The following is a 15,497-nucleotide window of genomic DNA, read 5'->3' as shown; positions in this document are numbered from 1 at the left end:
TTTTCTTGGCATTTGCTTGCAAAAATATGAACATTAGTCAATACTGTATACAAAAAAATGTGTTTCGGGAAATTTGTACAACAATGCTGAAAGGTTTTCATGAAGATGCTCTGATTTTTTAAAAAATTGCAAATTGCTACAGAAATGTGTACAACTGAATTTAAGATTTTAAAAATGAGAAATAGGGAGAACTGAATTTGATAGATTCCTTCTTCCCTAGTGGGTGTAAGGGGATATCTGAGAAAGTCCTGTGTTTGCCACCCACAAAATGGCTGCTATGGGGACATAATATAACACACAATGTGTGACGGGGTGTGTAAAGCATCTAAAAAAGCAGGAAAAGAGACAGGACCAGTGCTTTTTTCTGGGGGTAGAAACGGGAAAAGAAACTAATATTTTTTTTTAAAAAAATAGTTTCTTCTCTAGCACAGTGAATTGTCAGTTCTGTTGCTACCCCTGATGGCGGCCTCATTTCCTGTCACGATGTTTCCTGAGTCTCAGATGGAAGCGAGCGTTTAATGTGTGAAGTAGGACTTGGAATCTAGCACGGTGATTGATCAGTTTTTTTGTTACCACCTCCAATGGCGGCTTTATTTCCTTTCCCGGTGTAATGCATGTTCTTTGTGCTTTTGTCCATTTACTGTATTTATTTTTCCTGGTTTGAACTATAAAGTGGTGGTTTTCTTGAATCAAAATGAGAGTACCTCTAAACTTTTTTTTTAATATAGAAAAAAAGTACTGGACAGGACCATAAAATGGTGATTTGTGCTTGCCCTATTAACCTTCTCATCAGTGAAAAAGGAAGGCAAAAAATACTGCAGGACTCATTCCCATAGAAGCTCTTTGCACCTCTTTGTTCAGAATAGGAGGGCGGGTGGCCAGTCCTGCCAACCAACAAAAAGTGGTCATTTTTTGTCAGGGTGGGGGTGGATTTCAATGTAGGATAGGCTGTGGCAGTGCAAACATTCTCCTCTGCACTGTGGATTGTTGAGGGGGTATTTACCTTTATCTTTTATAGTGTGCCATAGAAGATACTGGAAGTTACATGATGTCGGCTGATACTGTGTTGGACACCTCTATTATAAACAAAATAAAAAGCACTAGAGGCCCAAATGAAATAACATTCTAAGACAATTATTGAATTTTTCAGTTAAATGCTGTGAGGAAAGGTAACTGTTTTGCATATGAAATGGAACAAGCAACATCTAATGAATAAAAATCAGAAGAAAATCCCTTCTAAATTAATAGGATTAAAACCATGAACTGCTGAAGTGGGATGCATGGCAGCAACGCAGCCACATCTTTTGCTTGATCTTGATCTCCTGAGGCATTAATGAAGTGGTAATTGTAGGAGCAGTGGGTTATTTACAGCTTTCACCAAATAATAGATAATTAGGTGAAATAGCATAGCTTTAAGAAACAAAATAGACATTAAAACTGCAAATTAGAACTAAGATTGTTTTTAAAACAGGGTGTGACAGAACCAAAGTACAAAAATGTTGCATCAAGCTTTAATAAACATCTCTCCAGAATTATTTAGAACATACACCTTATATGAACTTCCTTACTAACTGTGCTAAACAAACACCTGAACAGGCCAATCATAACCATGCTTATTGGAGATGTTCAGTTAATTTGAATGGGCATTAATTCAAGTAATTATGCTTAGGAATTATAACTTAAATTGAAGCAGAACTGTTTTCTCCTTAAGTTTGTTTTTTAAGTCAATGGGCTAAGGCTGTAATCCTGTATCTTGGGGGCTGCCAACCCAGTGCCCACAAAGGCCTCCATTGGTGCCCCCAGTCAGAGTTTGAGTTTCTTTCTTCTCTTTTCTTTTAAAGTAAGTCTCTAGCTGCCCTAGAAATAAAGTTATGAGGCAAAATGTGCAGGTATCCTTCTGAGCCATTTCTGTGAAATGAGTCAGCCTGGCTACTTCAGCCTGTCAGTGAAGTCAGATATGTGATTGAAAAGTGAGTTCTTTGGACACCAGGCAATAGGAATCCCTCAGGTACTAAATAGGTACTGTTTTCTTCTCTTGTTTGGGGCACTTTTCCTGCTTGTGTCTTGTTTTCTAGTAGTCCTTGGCATCTCCATAGTTTGCCCTTTTTTACCCTATGAACCAGGGCGCACCTTTCCTTTGGTAGGTTTGTCTGAGGTCAAGTACTCCCTAGAAGTTATTTTCTGCAAATATTACTACACACTAAGTGCAGGTGCATGACAAGGTGTTGCGGGCGGGGTGGGGCAGGGGAGAGAATTCGGTTCCTTGTCAGTGGATCAATAGGAACTGTTCAAGGGAGGAATCAGAGATGTATTTTTTTATTGAAAAATCTAGAATTTAAATTTAAAAATTCCTCCCTGCTTTGGCCCTACTTAAATCCAGTGTGTCTATAAGCCACTACAGTGGTACTTCGGGTTAAGAACTTAATTCATTCTGGAGGTCCGTTCTTAACCTGAAACTGTTCTTAACCTGAGGTACCATTTTAGCTAATAGGGCCTCCTGCTGCCGCCACTGCCCAATTTCTGTTCTCATCCTGAAGCAAAGTTCTTAACCTGAGGTACTATTTCTGGGTTAGCGGAGTCTGTAACCTGAAGCGTCTGTAACCTGAAGCATCTGTAACCCAAGGTACCACTGTATAATAGTGGTATTATAAGGTCTTTCTTCTTCCATCCTCTAGGCAGCTTTTATTTTCCACCTCAGTGAAATTATTTTGCAAAGCATTGTATTTTCTCTCTTTCTTTCTTTCTCTGCCTTCTCATCAACTTTTCACCCTTTCTGCCTTTTGAAACCGAAGCCTAGCCCACTGACAGGCTGGAGATAAACTTCTTGTATGCCACTTTTCCTGCAAGGAATGTATAAGGGCATTCATGGTTCTCCTCTTCCCCATACTTCCTTCATAACACTCTATTGTGGAAGGTTAGGCAGAGAGACCGTCACTGGTCCAAAGTCACCCATGAATTTCAACCCTTGTTTGTTAGGTCATAGTCCACTTAATACCATTTCAGCTTATTCTACAACAGGCTGTTTGTGGGAATATTATACTTCCACCCTCTGTGCACAGGGGGGAAGCCTATGAGTTCCCTTGTTAACAGTTCTGTGTGGCACCTTTAAGACTAATCAGTTTAGGGTGCAAACTTACACATGCTTACCAGGATCATGAAGTACCGTAAGTCCCAAGAAATTCATTGGGACCTACTTCTGAGTGAACTTGGGTAGGATTGTACAGTTACTGTGGCATCAATCTGCTCCTGCCCATATAATGTTATGTCAAACTAAACACAATTCAGTGTGTTTGTTAGTTGTTTGCAGTTATTGCAAGACACTTGTTTTTCAGTCACAATTTTAATATCAACCCCTAATGGAGCTGTCTCCAAAGATTCTTTCACCACTTTTAGCTCTGATGATTGTTCCAGAACTTAAGTGTCTGCTCCATCGTTGTCCTTCAGCCGCGTTTGATTTCTGCCCAGCAGAGTTTTTGCATCAAACTCTCCAGTTTATAATTGCGATTTCCAGATGTCTTCTGAAATTTATCTGCTGCTCTCCACAGGATTTCCCAGCCATACAGATCTGCTGACTTGCACTTTGGGTTGCAATAAACAAACAAACATTTTTACAACTGGGCATCTCTTTTCATTTATTTCGGCTATAATAGCTTTTTTTTAAGATTGGCTACAGTTTTGTTAGAGTAATATAGACGAGGCTAGGGTGAGCAGCTAGGAACGGGAATGGGGGAGGGGAGGACCACTTCAATATACAATTTGAAGAACCATCAGAAGAATTTTGTCAAAGTGATGGAAAGGGGATTGAGCTGTATAACTATAATTATAGAAACAAGTTCTCAGTCTTTGTTTGCTGTACATTTCCACTGCCACGTCGAAAACGAACTGAACAATCCATTGGATATATAGCAGATGGTTCCCTGGCACCTGCAAAAACTGCTATAGCGTAATGAAAAGGCTGTGGGGAGGGAGGGATGGCATATGGGTGATGATGGGCTCAGTTGTGCGTGTCTGCGCATACGTATACACGTAAGGTGCTCTGGTTCACACTCACGCTATTCAGTACAGAAGATGGATGTTAAAAGCAATCACCTACAAATAGGATTGTTGCCTAGTTTGCAACTTGGGGATTCTACCTTATTCCCCCGTTGTGTTTTGAGTCATAGGGAAAGGAGTATATGACAGGACTACGGGTGAGGAAACAGATGGGAATTGCCTCCTCTGCCAATTCAGCTGCAGATCTCAAAGTGGGATGCTCCAAGAGGCCATAGCTCCGTGGGAGAGCATCTGCTTTGTACGCAGACGGTCCCAGGTTCAATCCCTGGCATCTTCAGATAAGGGTGGGGGAGACCTCTGCCTGAAAGCCTGGAGAGCCACTGCCAGTCAGTGTAGACAATACTGAGCTAGGCAAGAGTCAACCTGGATAGCTCAGTTGGTTAGAGCATGGTGCTGATAACAGCAACGTTGCAAGTTTGATCTCCGCACTGGGCAGCTGCATATTCCTTCTGTTGCCAGAGGTTGGACTCGATGATCCTTACGGTCCCTTCCAACCGTACAATTCTAGGATCCTATGACTCAGTCTAAGACAGGTGCCTATGATCTTATCAAGCCTTCCTGCAGGTTGCAACCCATGAGTGACTGTGCTCATTGCATACTGAGGCAAAGGGTGTGTTGGTGTATTTAGATATATATTCATTTTCTTTTTTTATATTACTTTTTTTCCTCCCCCCCATCAAATTTTTATTTGATTTTACAAATGTAGAATTATAACATAACCAAATACATACCCCTATTTAGAGATTTCTCCAAATCTCTAGACTTTCCACCTTCCTCTCCATGGATCCTATTATCCACCTTTTCAACTGCATATTATTTCATCATCCAGGTTTTACATCTCTCCATTTTCTTCATAGTAATTTTTACATTACAAGTGTTATTGCAATCCTGCTAATGTTTTCATCTGCTTACAGTGGTCTCTCAAGTAAATTGTAAATTTCCCCCATTCTTTATTAAAGTTTTGGTCTTCTTGGTTCCTGAGCTTTCTGGTAAGTTTTGCCATTTCGGCATAGTCCAACAGCTTAGTTTGCCATTCTTCTCTGGTAGGGACTTCATCTTCTTTCTATCTCTGGATATCTTACCTTTTTTCCATTGTGGCACCCAAGGCTGTGTACATGTGGTCCCCAGGCTGTCTCCCATCTAGTCGCTGACCAGGCATCCTTAGTTTTAGCAAGCTGGTGGCCTTCTGTGCCCTCACACGATGCCTGGGCACTCAGGCTTCAACTTTCGTATGACTTTATAGGATTCCCTGTGTGATAACAGACAGCAGAAGCACTGAGCATGTTGAAATGTGCAAAGTTGCCCTATGTTACCGATATCCCTGGGAACCAGTTGCTTTTTCTCCCAGCTTAAGCCGCTGATCTGTACATAACACAATATAATCTCTCCTGTTTGTGTTCTCCAAATTTACTTTGGCATCTTAAAACGATTAGTTCATTATCTAATCTGACACACACCCATTTGAACAATATGTTGACCTGTGCGGTGTTCAAATATTCCTTATCTGGCAGCATAGATGGTGGGCTTTCTTAACCAACTCCTTTATTCAGGTAACACCGTACAAGATTAATTTTGCATATGTTATAGCAATTGTTCTGATCTCAGACATGAGTGTGTGTGTGTGTGGACTCTGACAACCAGTTCCCTGGCACACACCAAGCGCTGGTTTTAAGATGCTGTTATTTCCATGGTGAAAACCCTTTTATTAGTTCCAGTATTATGAGCTCTGCTGAAATTTTGATGTAGGCCTTATTGCTCATTGGGTCTCTTCAGACAATCTACTTCTACTTATTCTTCAACACAGGGCTTTTTTCAGCTGGAGCTCAGGTGGGAGCCTGAGTGGTAAGATAAGGCACAGCAAAGGCACTGTGTGCTAGTAGCAAAATCCCACTGAGCTAAATCTCATAGTTCATCTGGTTAGCCACTGCAAGAACAGGACGCTGGACTAGACGTTGCCTTTGGTCTGATCCAGTGGGGCTCTTCTTACATTTGTTGCATTCTCAGTTTCTGTTGACAGGTGTCCACCTTAAAACAAGACACTCAATTATACATATAAAATATATAATTTGGAAAGGGGCAGTGCAGTAGACAATGGGAAAGAACCTCTGCCTGTGACCCGAGGGAAGTGGTGGCAATTCTGGGCTAGGCAGACAAATCTAAGTCAGCTTCCTATGAACCTAAGTCATAGCTGTCAACATTCCCCTTTTTTTAAGGGAAATTCCCTTATTCTGAATAGGATTCCTCGCAAGAAAAGGGAAAAGTTGACAGCTATGACCTAAGTGCAAGTAGCACAAGAGAACGCATTGCTCTGATGTTCGAGCACACACTTTGTGGAGCATATCTCTCCCCCTAGCAGTGAATTTTAATCATGCATAACAACTGCTTTTACATTTGTCCGTGTACATACCCAGGCACCATTCTGATGAAGCTGACGAAGCTGTTCTGCGGAAGGGAGGAGAGCTAAGTGCCTTATTTTCTTCACTCCACTTGCTAAATTATTCCCAATGTGTTAAACAATGTAATTAAACACACACGCTCACATGATAAAAACTCTTTGCTGTTCCCCGTCAGCGCAGGGGGTGAGAGGGAGAGGGAGGGAGAGAGAAGAACGAACGCGTGTGTCAGTCCCAGCCTTCAAGCTCTGCTAGTTTTAATTTGAGTTGTGGAATTAGTAATCAGTTTTGCTGGAACACTGTTGCAGGAAATAGATCCTTGCATGTGGCGGGCTTGAGCACTGTTGCAAATGAGTATTTGTTAAGGGGAAACCATTCCCTTGTCATGTTATGCTACATTACGTAAGATTTATTTCCTTTGTGCAGAGAAATGGAAGCCAAAAAGGAACGCTCGCTCTTCGTGTCAGTGGAAGGTTATTTCTGAATTTCATCTGATTCCCTCTTTAAAAAGAAACAGTCTCTCTTAATTAAACAGCATGTGCAGAAATGCTCTTGGTTTATAGGGTTTGTTATTAAAATAAGAAGCAAGGCCAGGAGCTAGGAAAAGGGAGAAATTCAGTCCAGGCCACAGAATATGTAAACTGAAAATGTAGCCTTTCTTCAAAAATGCGCACAGCTCTGAACTTTGCAAACAAAAAAGAAAAGTGTACAAAAATGTATGTATTCTGGGAATGTGTGCATAAAAATGCACATATTTTGATGAAAAGACCAGAAAAATGCATCTTTTTAGGAAAAATTGCATACAGAAATGTGGACACCAGTAGAAATGTACATCAAAGCACTGACAATTCCTTTGTGAGGAGCCTTTGAAAAATCATAAACTGATGCTGAAATGCATGACTAACACACCTTTTGAATGGGAAAAAAGAGAAACTAGGAAGAATGGAAATAAGTAGCCCTCTAAAATTGGGGCGGTTAAGCAGTATGCACCTCTGTAGGCAGAGAGTTCCACAGCTGTGGCTAGAAATATGATGGGAGGATTTAAGACTGTGAGAAAGTATCACACGTCAATGTGAAAATGCAAACATGTTTCACAGTCAGTTATATTTTTATGTTTTTATATCCTTTTGTAATTATCATTTTACAACCCAAAGGTGCAGGAGCAGGGTATTACATCGTTCCATATACAAAGCAAACAAACAATAAAGAGTAAGAGAAATAAATGGTAACACCCTAATCTAAATCAAGGCATCCATATTTCCCAAGATGGCGTAGATGGGCATCTAAGTTCGAAGCATAAGAAATAAAATCCCAATAAAATAAAATTTAGAACTGTGAAATAAAATTTAGAACTGTGTGCTCTGTGCTTGTCATGCATCCCAATGCCTTTCCCCTTATTGGCCAGAACATTAAAAAGGTGGAGCTGGCTTGAGCCTTATGGAGCAATTGAACAGGATACCTAGAGCAAGTTTCCTCTTACTGTCTCTACAGCTGAAATATCTGCAACCATAGTAACCATCAAACTTTCCTCTCTTCCTCCTTCTGGGCTTGCATGCCGGCCTTTCCTCCAATGGCACACTACCATCAAGCCCTTCTCCAGTTGGGAAATTATTCTAGCTCAAAGGAGGAGCAGGAGGGCTCCTCTGAGCCGTATGGCAGTCCACACTCACACCAAGTGGGATCACACTCTCCTTTGTCTAATTCTTTTCAATGGGAGTTAAGCTCCATGGAAGGAACCTGGAATATACAAAGTCTCCACCACTTTGTGTTTAATCAGCCCGTTTGATGTTGACAATCAGAATTACAGGATTGCGGTGTGACTGCAGATGGCAAGAGGTGACCAGTGTGCTTATAAAATGTGAGGAAGGAACTGGAAAGCAAATGTTCTCATAAATCTCAGGCACACTTTTAATAATAGCCTCCTATATTGAATTTTGGGCCCTGGCTATCTCATAGATCAAAACAATGTTCTGTGAAGTTACTGAAATCAGCAGTGTCAAGAGGGCTTTGTTTGGAAACCTGAGAGATTATCAGTGGAAATAAAGAGGAACAGAGCCATGAGAGATTTTAATATGCCTTGAGACAGCAAGAGTGAGGAGCAGCTCAGCAGCTCAGTGAGCCTTTGTTAATTTTCTGCTCCGGGAAGGTATTTTGGGGCACAAATACATTGGTAGCACTTGTGGAATTCCAGACATCTCCACTTTCAAGATAATGAGGTTTCACTCACTGCCCTGTGGTTTGGGAGTTCCACCTTCTTGGGCTCCAGTCCTCAGACATGGTGGTTAATGATATTCCTCACCATTATTGTTTCTTCATTTCAGGAAAGGAATAGGAACCCAACTCCTGAGATGTACGCGAGGAAACCTGAGCCAGATGTGCCAAAGTCAGAGAGAGCAGGAAATTTGACTTCCACTGTGAAATTTAAGAACCAGGACTTTGTTCAGTTGAGAGACCACTGCCTGAATCATGGTGTTCTTTTTCAAGATGAGACATTCCCTGGAAACCTCAGTTCCATTGGACACTTGCCCTTTCTAAAGAAGCCATATATAATCGAGTGGCGGAGACCAACTGTGAGTAGCTACCAAGTGTTAGCAGACCTTGCAGCTTTCATAAATTAGAGTGGAATAACCATCTATAGTTTCTGGAGTTCAAAGGCTTTATTCATGCAGGAACTATTTCCAGGATGAGCACAGATGAAAAGAGAGAAATAGCAGACATCTTGTCTCAACAATAAACAGTAAAGAAATTTTTGCTCAGTTTTTAGAGGTGGCATTACCTTAGACAGAGAGCTACAAACAAGTGCTGGCTAGCTTGCTACACAAACAGTGCCCTCTGGTAGTTCAAAGTAATGCATGCCTCAATTATGAACTCAAGAGAAAGAAATATATTTGCCTTTCACCAACACCAAGTTTTACAGCAGACTATCGGCTCCATGTTCCTAGTAAAGTAGTTTAACTCAACATTTAACTGCAAGCTCTGGTGCGATTAGCCCTTGCCAAGCATTCTTTTAAAAAGTGGAGTGGAAAAAGAAGATTTTGTATGTTGTTTCTACTTCTAGTCATGACAAGTTCATTTGAAAGATAGAACAGTACCTATGTGCATACAACAGTATGCACATTAGAACATAAGAGCCGACCGGATCAGGCCAGTGGTCAGTCTAGTCTATCATCCTGTTCTCACAAAAGCCAACCAGATGCCTATGGGAAGTCCATAAGCAGGCTCTGAAGGCAACAGCAATCTCTCCTGTGGTTTCCAGTAGCTGATATTCAGAAGAACACTGCTTCCAGCAGTAGAAGTAGAACATAGCCATAAGGGCTAATAGTAGCCTTAAAGGTAAAGGTAAAGGTAAAGGGACCCCTGACCATTAGGTCCAGTTGTGACCGACTCTGGGGTTGCGGCACTCATCTTGCTTTAGTGGCCTTGGGAGCCGGTGTACAGCTTCTGGGTCATGTGGCTCTGGCGAACCAGAGCAGCACACGGAAACGCCATTTACCTTCCCGCCGGAGCGGTACCTATTTATCTACTTGCATTTTTGACATGCTTTCGAACTGCTAGGTTGGCAGGAGCAGGGACCGAGCAACGGGAGCTCACCGCATCGCGGGGATTCAAACCGCCGACCTTCTGATCGGCAAGCCCTAGGCTCTGTGGTTTAACCCACAGTGCCACCCGCGTCCCTTTAGTAGCCTTACCTTCCAGGAATTTGTCTAATCCTCTACATTGGTGGCCATCATTGAGTTCTGATCATGCAGACAGATCTATATTCGTGGACATGATAGACGCTGTTCCAATTTTCAAATGGAAATTTGAGGTCATATCACCATACATTGAAAGAATGCTAAAAAGGGGCTTTCATTAATTCTGAATCAGAAAGGGGCGTTTCCTCCTCCTCCTCAAGTTGCCCAGTGTTCCTCGGAGGAGAGAATAAGAAGGAGGAGAGGGAAGAGGGAAAGAGAGGAAGACCCCTTGCCACCATGTCTCTGTACCAGTCACAGAAGATGAGGAGGGGGGAAGGGAAAATAATAAATACAGTGGAACCTCGGGTTACATACTGTTCTCCTTACGAACGCTTTGAGTAATGAGGTCCACTAACCCAGAAGTAGGTGTTCTGGGTAGCAAACTTTGCCCCGGGATGCGAGCGGACGGTGTGCGCTGGCAGTGCGGCAGCAGTGGGAGGCCACATTAGCAAAAGCGTGCCTCAGGTTAAGAACAGTTTTGGGTTAAGAACGGAATGAATTAAGTTCGTAAACAGAGATACCACTGTACTGCTGAGCTATGGTCCTTCCTCTGTATGCATGTAAAGGCTTTATCCTCAGACAACATTGTGAGGTAGGTTACTATCAAGCTTCATGGATGAGTGGGGATTTGAGCCCTAGCCTCAAGAGTCCTAATCCACTGCTCTAACCACTACACAACACTGCTTAGACATGGAATACCTTCTCCTTCCTCTCCTTTATCCAAGTTGTTGACATCACTGAAATGTGTACTACTGAAGGCAGGATGGGGGTAGATGGGGATTTATTTTATTTTTTTAAAAAAAGGGTGTAAGAGTCATTTCCCCTTTGTTTTATAGTGTAACTATGAGTGTTGGGTATGCTTGTTTTCTGAAGTTTAGTAACAGTCAAGGGACTATGTCACATTTCAAAGGCTATGCATGTAAATCTATACAAATCAGCAATATCTTGAAATTAATTTTAATTGCAAGCCCCAATAAGCAATTTAATGAGCCCACTTTTGTGAGACTAACTCTTTTGCCCTATGGCTATATCTTTTCTCAGCTGCCCCCCCCCCAATTTTGCCAGTCATTAATGGTTGGTTTAGCAAACTGACAGTAAAGAAAAATTGCACTTCAATCCAAGATGTCTCTGCTTGTTTTGCATCTTCTGAGTCATGCAGTATCTGGTTATTTAAGTGACAGATAACTCCCCCCCCCCCCGCTGTCACCATTCCAGTTCCAATATAGCAGCTGAGGAGTGAAGCGGGCTTCAATTTTATCTCAGGCATCAACAAGAGAATTGCCAATTACGTTCAGAGTCTGGGATCTTTATAGCTGGTGGTAATGCATAAAGCAGAGAGAACACAGCTTGATTTGCAGATGCCAGGCAGTGCTGACAGCTAGAAACAACTTGTTTTGACTTGTAAAGTGAGCCAATTTGATAACGGGAGTCCCTGAAGGGGAACAGGGTTGGAGCACAAAACTGTCATCTTTGACGCCCTTCTTGAACCTGACATCCATGCCCTCTACCACTTGATGCAAATTACTGAATGCATTGTTGCTGAATTTACTGAAATCCCACTCTTTCTTTTTTAGAATGGCTTTTCTGAGGCTCCCAGAGCAATCCTAGCCAGGTGATGATCAGCAGTTCCACACCTATTTAGCTTCCATGGCACTCCTTGAGCTTCTGGTCAGTCTTCATGGCAGGGGTGTGGAACCTGTGGTCCTCCAGATGTTGTTGGACCACAACTCCCCTGATCCCACCCTAACCATTGGCCATGCTTACTCTGGATAATGGGAACTGGAGTCTGACAACATGTACAGGACTACAGGTTAGCCTCTTCTGCAGTATGGTTTGGGAATATAGGGCTAGGAGAGATAGGCGTTGCCAGCTTTCTCCTGGCTCCTACTCCTGCACTGTTAAAAACAGCTTGATCTGCTGATGTTAGCAGATGATAATACTGAAATTTATGCCATGAAAAGTTTTGCCTTTATTTCTCTAGATTAAATCACAGTTAAAGGTACAGGAGCAGCTTTCATTCTGATCAACCAGAAACTCTGCCTGAAGCTCATCCAGTCCATTTGTCTCCCATTTGTGCCAGAAGAGCTCGCAAGCAAGGCGAACTCAAGCAATCTTTTGGTAATGCCTTTTAGTTAGGTTCTCAAATAAAAGGAAGCAAGAGCATAGTCTGTAGATCTCTATGGATCTGGAGTCTAAGATCTTGCACATAAGCATGCATCATATACATTGGGGGGGGGGGTGAACCTGTGGCTCCCCAGATGTTGTTGGACCTATATCCAACAAGCCAGGGATGATGCAGCAATAAACGAATGACGACACCTTCCCTGTCCCTGATGCACCATCCTTAACAATGTAGCAGAGACCACCCAGATGTCTAAAAAAACCAAAAGAACAGGAACATGCACCATACCAGACAAAACAAAGAGATTTAACAATCATGCTCCAGTTGGTTCGGTCAAGATTGCTGTGCTGCATATTGTAGGGAAAGGTTAACAAAATCACAAGAGATTTTCTGACAATCAAACCTAAGGGAGAAGTTTCTTCTTTCTCTGGATTATGCCTTAGGAAAGGAAAACCGGCTCCAGTGCAATGAGTCATGCCCTTTCCTAAAGGTCTTGTGCTACAGATGCGGAAGTCGTGCAAATGGTAACTAATGTTGCTTCTCCTTGGCACACATCAATTACTGCCGAAATCTACATCTAATTCAATCAGTTGACTAGGCAGTGACACTTCTCTTATTAAGCAGTCACAGGCAGGAAATGCTGTTTCCATTTCATTAAGCTGATTGAATACAAGCAAACAAATGGACTTTTTTTTCCAGTAATACTGAGCGAGGGAGGACCTTAGGGTTCAAATCTCCAGCGACCTCCATAAAAACACATCCAGTCTACTTGCCAACACTGACAAGAGGAAAAGCAGCTTCCTGTGGTGTTAAGAAATAGCAACTTTGGGTGCCAAAGAGCTGTGAATCATGCAGAGTACTTATTATTAGCCCAGTCTTCAGATTCCTTGCACAATGTTCTCAAGTGTAATCACTGAAACCCCAGGGTATGGCCTGAAGGCATAGGAGGCCACCACCTTGCTTAAAGGTTATGCCCAAGGCCTGGATGGGGTGATCCCTTGGGAGGTATGTCACCTTGGAGGGAAGAAAGGCAGCATAGAAATGTAATAACAGTAAAAGAAGAAAAGACAAGCTGGAATGGGCGCAGAGGAGGGTAACCAAGATGATCACGGTTCTGGAAACCAAGGCTGTCACATGGAAGGTGGAGCACAGCTGTTTTCTGCTGCTCTGAAAGGTAGGACCCAAACCAATGGATTCAAGTTACAAGAAAGGTGATTCAGACTAACTATTAGGAAGAACCTCTTCTGATAGTAAGAGGTGTTCAGCAGTGGAAAGAACCTCAGATGGTGGTTGGCAGGTCTTTCATTGGAGGTTTTTAAGCAGAAGTTGGGACAGCCGTCTGCCAGGGATTCTTAAGCTGTGAGTCTTGCATTGCAGAGGGTTGGATGAGATGACTCTTTGGTTCCCTTCCAACTCTACAATTCTATTATTATTATTTTTTAATCTAAAGAACAGAATAGATATTGCCCAAGTGGAGTTTTCTGCCCTGTGCTATTTATAACACTAGGGCATAAATAGAAGAGTTTAGGCTGGTGCATATGGCTGTTCTACCTGTGGCAATTATTCCCCCTCTAGGAAGGACCATAGCCCAGTGGTAAGGCATTAAAATATTTTTTTTCCTGAGGGTGAGGGGATGAGGATGAGGTTTGTTTGCTTTTTTTAAAAAGCAGGTTGACATTTGCCATGGCTGCTGTACAAAGAATTTCCTGCCTTAGAGAACAGGGCTGGATAACCCCAGAAGTCTCTTTCAGTTCTAATAAACTGAGTTGTTAAGGGGCATTCAAAGCACTCCATTTTCTGATATAGTGAAATGACCTTAAAACAGAACTTGGGCTTTTCTGATTCTCAGTTGCATCCTCCTTTTCCTAAACTGGACTGTACATGTCATTGGAGAAAAGAATATGGCCAAAAGCAAGCCAGTCACAAAACACCTGGGCTACAGAATTTCCCTGAAATATGCAGCTCACTGACATCTCTGTAGGGTGTTTGGTCTCAAATCAGTCTTTGCAGACAATCAGACCATGCATGCATCTAAATGTCTTCGAAGCTTTAAAGCCATATTTCAACATCAGCTTGTGTATACAGTATGAAAATGAAAAGAGTGACAAGGTATCAGTCAAACCTGTGAAGGAGACAGCAAAATCAATGTGTGCAAGAAAAATGCATTAAGGAGTTGGTTCCCAAATTTCCTGATGTGTTTTCAACCTTCCTCAGAGAAAATGACACATCTAAATTAAAAGGAAAAAGAACAAGATTCTGATTAAATTCAATCTCCTACAGGTTACATCAGAGGAAGGGAACTTTGTAAAAAAACAACAATACATTCCTCTCTTGAGTTTAGTGGCCACAAAGGAACTGCTGCTCTCCAGAGTTTCATTCAAAGTGGGTTGGGAAATTTGGAAGCTGGATTTTAATAAAATTTACTTGCCGCTCATTGGTCTTGCCTTCTTGTTATTCTGTGCAGCCCTCTTTCTGGCTGCAATTTGCTATATCTAGCAACAGTAGTAATTCCTTTGTTTTCTAAGCTTGGGATCACTCCTCATGTTACGGTTCATGGCAAAAAATAGAGGCACAAAACCACAGGTGGACTTGCATTTTCACTTTCTCATGTGAATTCTAATATGCAATAGCAGAATGTAAACTTAGGGTTGGGGGAGGATGAGACTTTGTCTGCATTTTAGTGATGAAACAACCTGACTTGCACTTCTCAAAATTGCAAAATTATCCTTTGAAATCCACACTTTCCTGCATTTTATTACACAATTATTCAACTGTGTGTAACTGTCTGCAAGAAAATGTGCATAAAATGGGTATAACCAGCACTATCTTTCTAGAAAAGGAGATGCTGGAACTCACCATGAACACATCCCTCATTCTCTTAAAATGGCAATGGAGCCCACCTGAGGGGTGAAGGAACTGAGTTCCAGCGAGTTCTGGATGGAAAAAAAGCACAGTGTATAACATACAAAAAAGCGTCATTAGGGAAAGTCATTAGTAAAAACATGTATATTCGTCAAAACTGAAGTGTATATCGGAAAAATCTCCGGTAAAACGCTATCAAATTTTCTTTAATATAATATTCAAGAAAATTTGATGCCGTTATTTTTAAAAATGCAGAATTCTGCAGAAATGTGGAGAACTGAATTTAAGACTGGAAAAATGAGAAACCAAGAGAAACTGAAATGGACAGATTCA

The 15,497-nt window shown here is 41.8% G+C and overlaps 1 protein-coding gene across 3 annotated transcripts in view; it reads left to right on the top strand.

The window, feature by feature from the left end:
- The window catches only part of CAPN13 (calpain 13), an 81,195-nt gene that overhangs the window by 1,448 nt on the left and 64,250 nt on the right, over window positions 1-15,497 (top strand). For 2 of the 3 annotated variants that reach the window (XR_014545731.1, XM_083604521.1), the window contains exon 2: window positions 8,768-9,016. The exons of the other annotated variant lie outside the window; for it this stretch is intronic. Coding sequence is in view for 1 of the 2 variants with exons in the window: in XM_083604521.1 (XP_083460647.1) it covers window positions 8,768-9,016 (249 nt within the window). In the remaining variant the exon portion in view is untranslated. The remainder of the gene's footprint in view (window positions 1-8,767; window positions 9,017-15,497) is intronic. 3 annotated transcript variants of the gene reach the window in all.

The sequence above is a fragment of the Podarcis filfolensis genome (assembly GCF_964270895.1).
Source record: "Podarcis filfolensis genome assembly, chromosome: 3".
NCBI classification, from domain to species: domain Eukaryota; kingdom Metazoa; phylum Chordata; class Lepidosauria; order Squamata; family Lacertidae; genus Podarcis; species Podarcis filfolensis.
The sequence above is the reverse complement of the archived record's forward strand: the minus strand, read 5'-3'. Positions and strand labels throughout refer to the sequence as shown.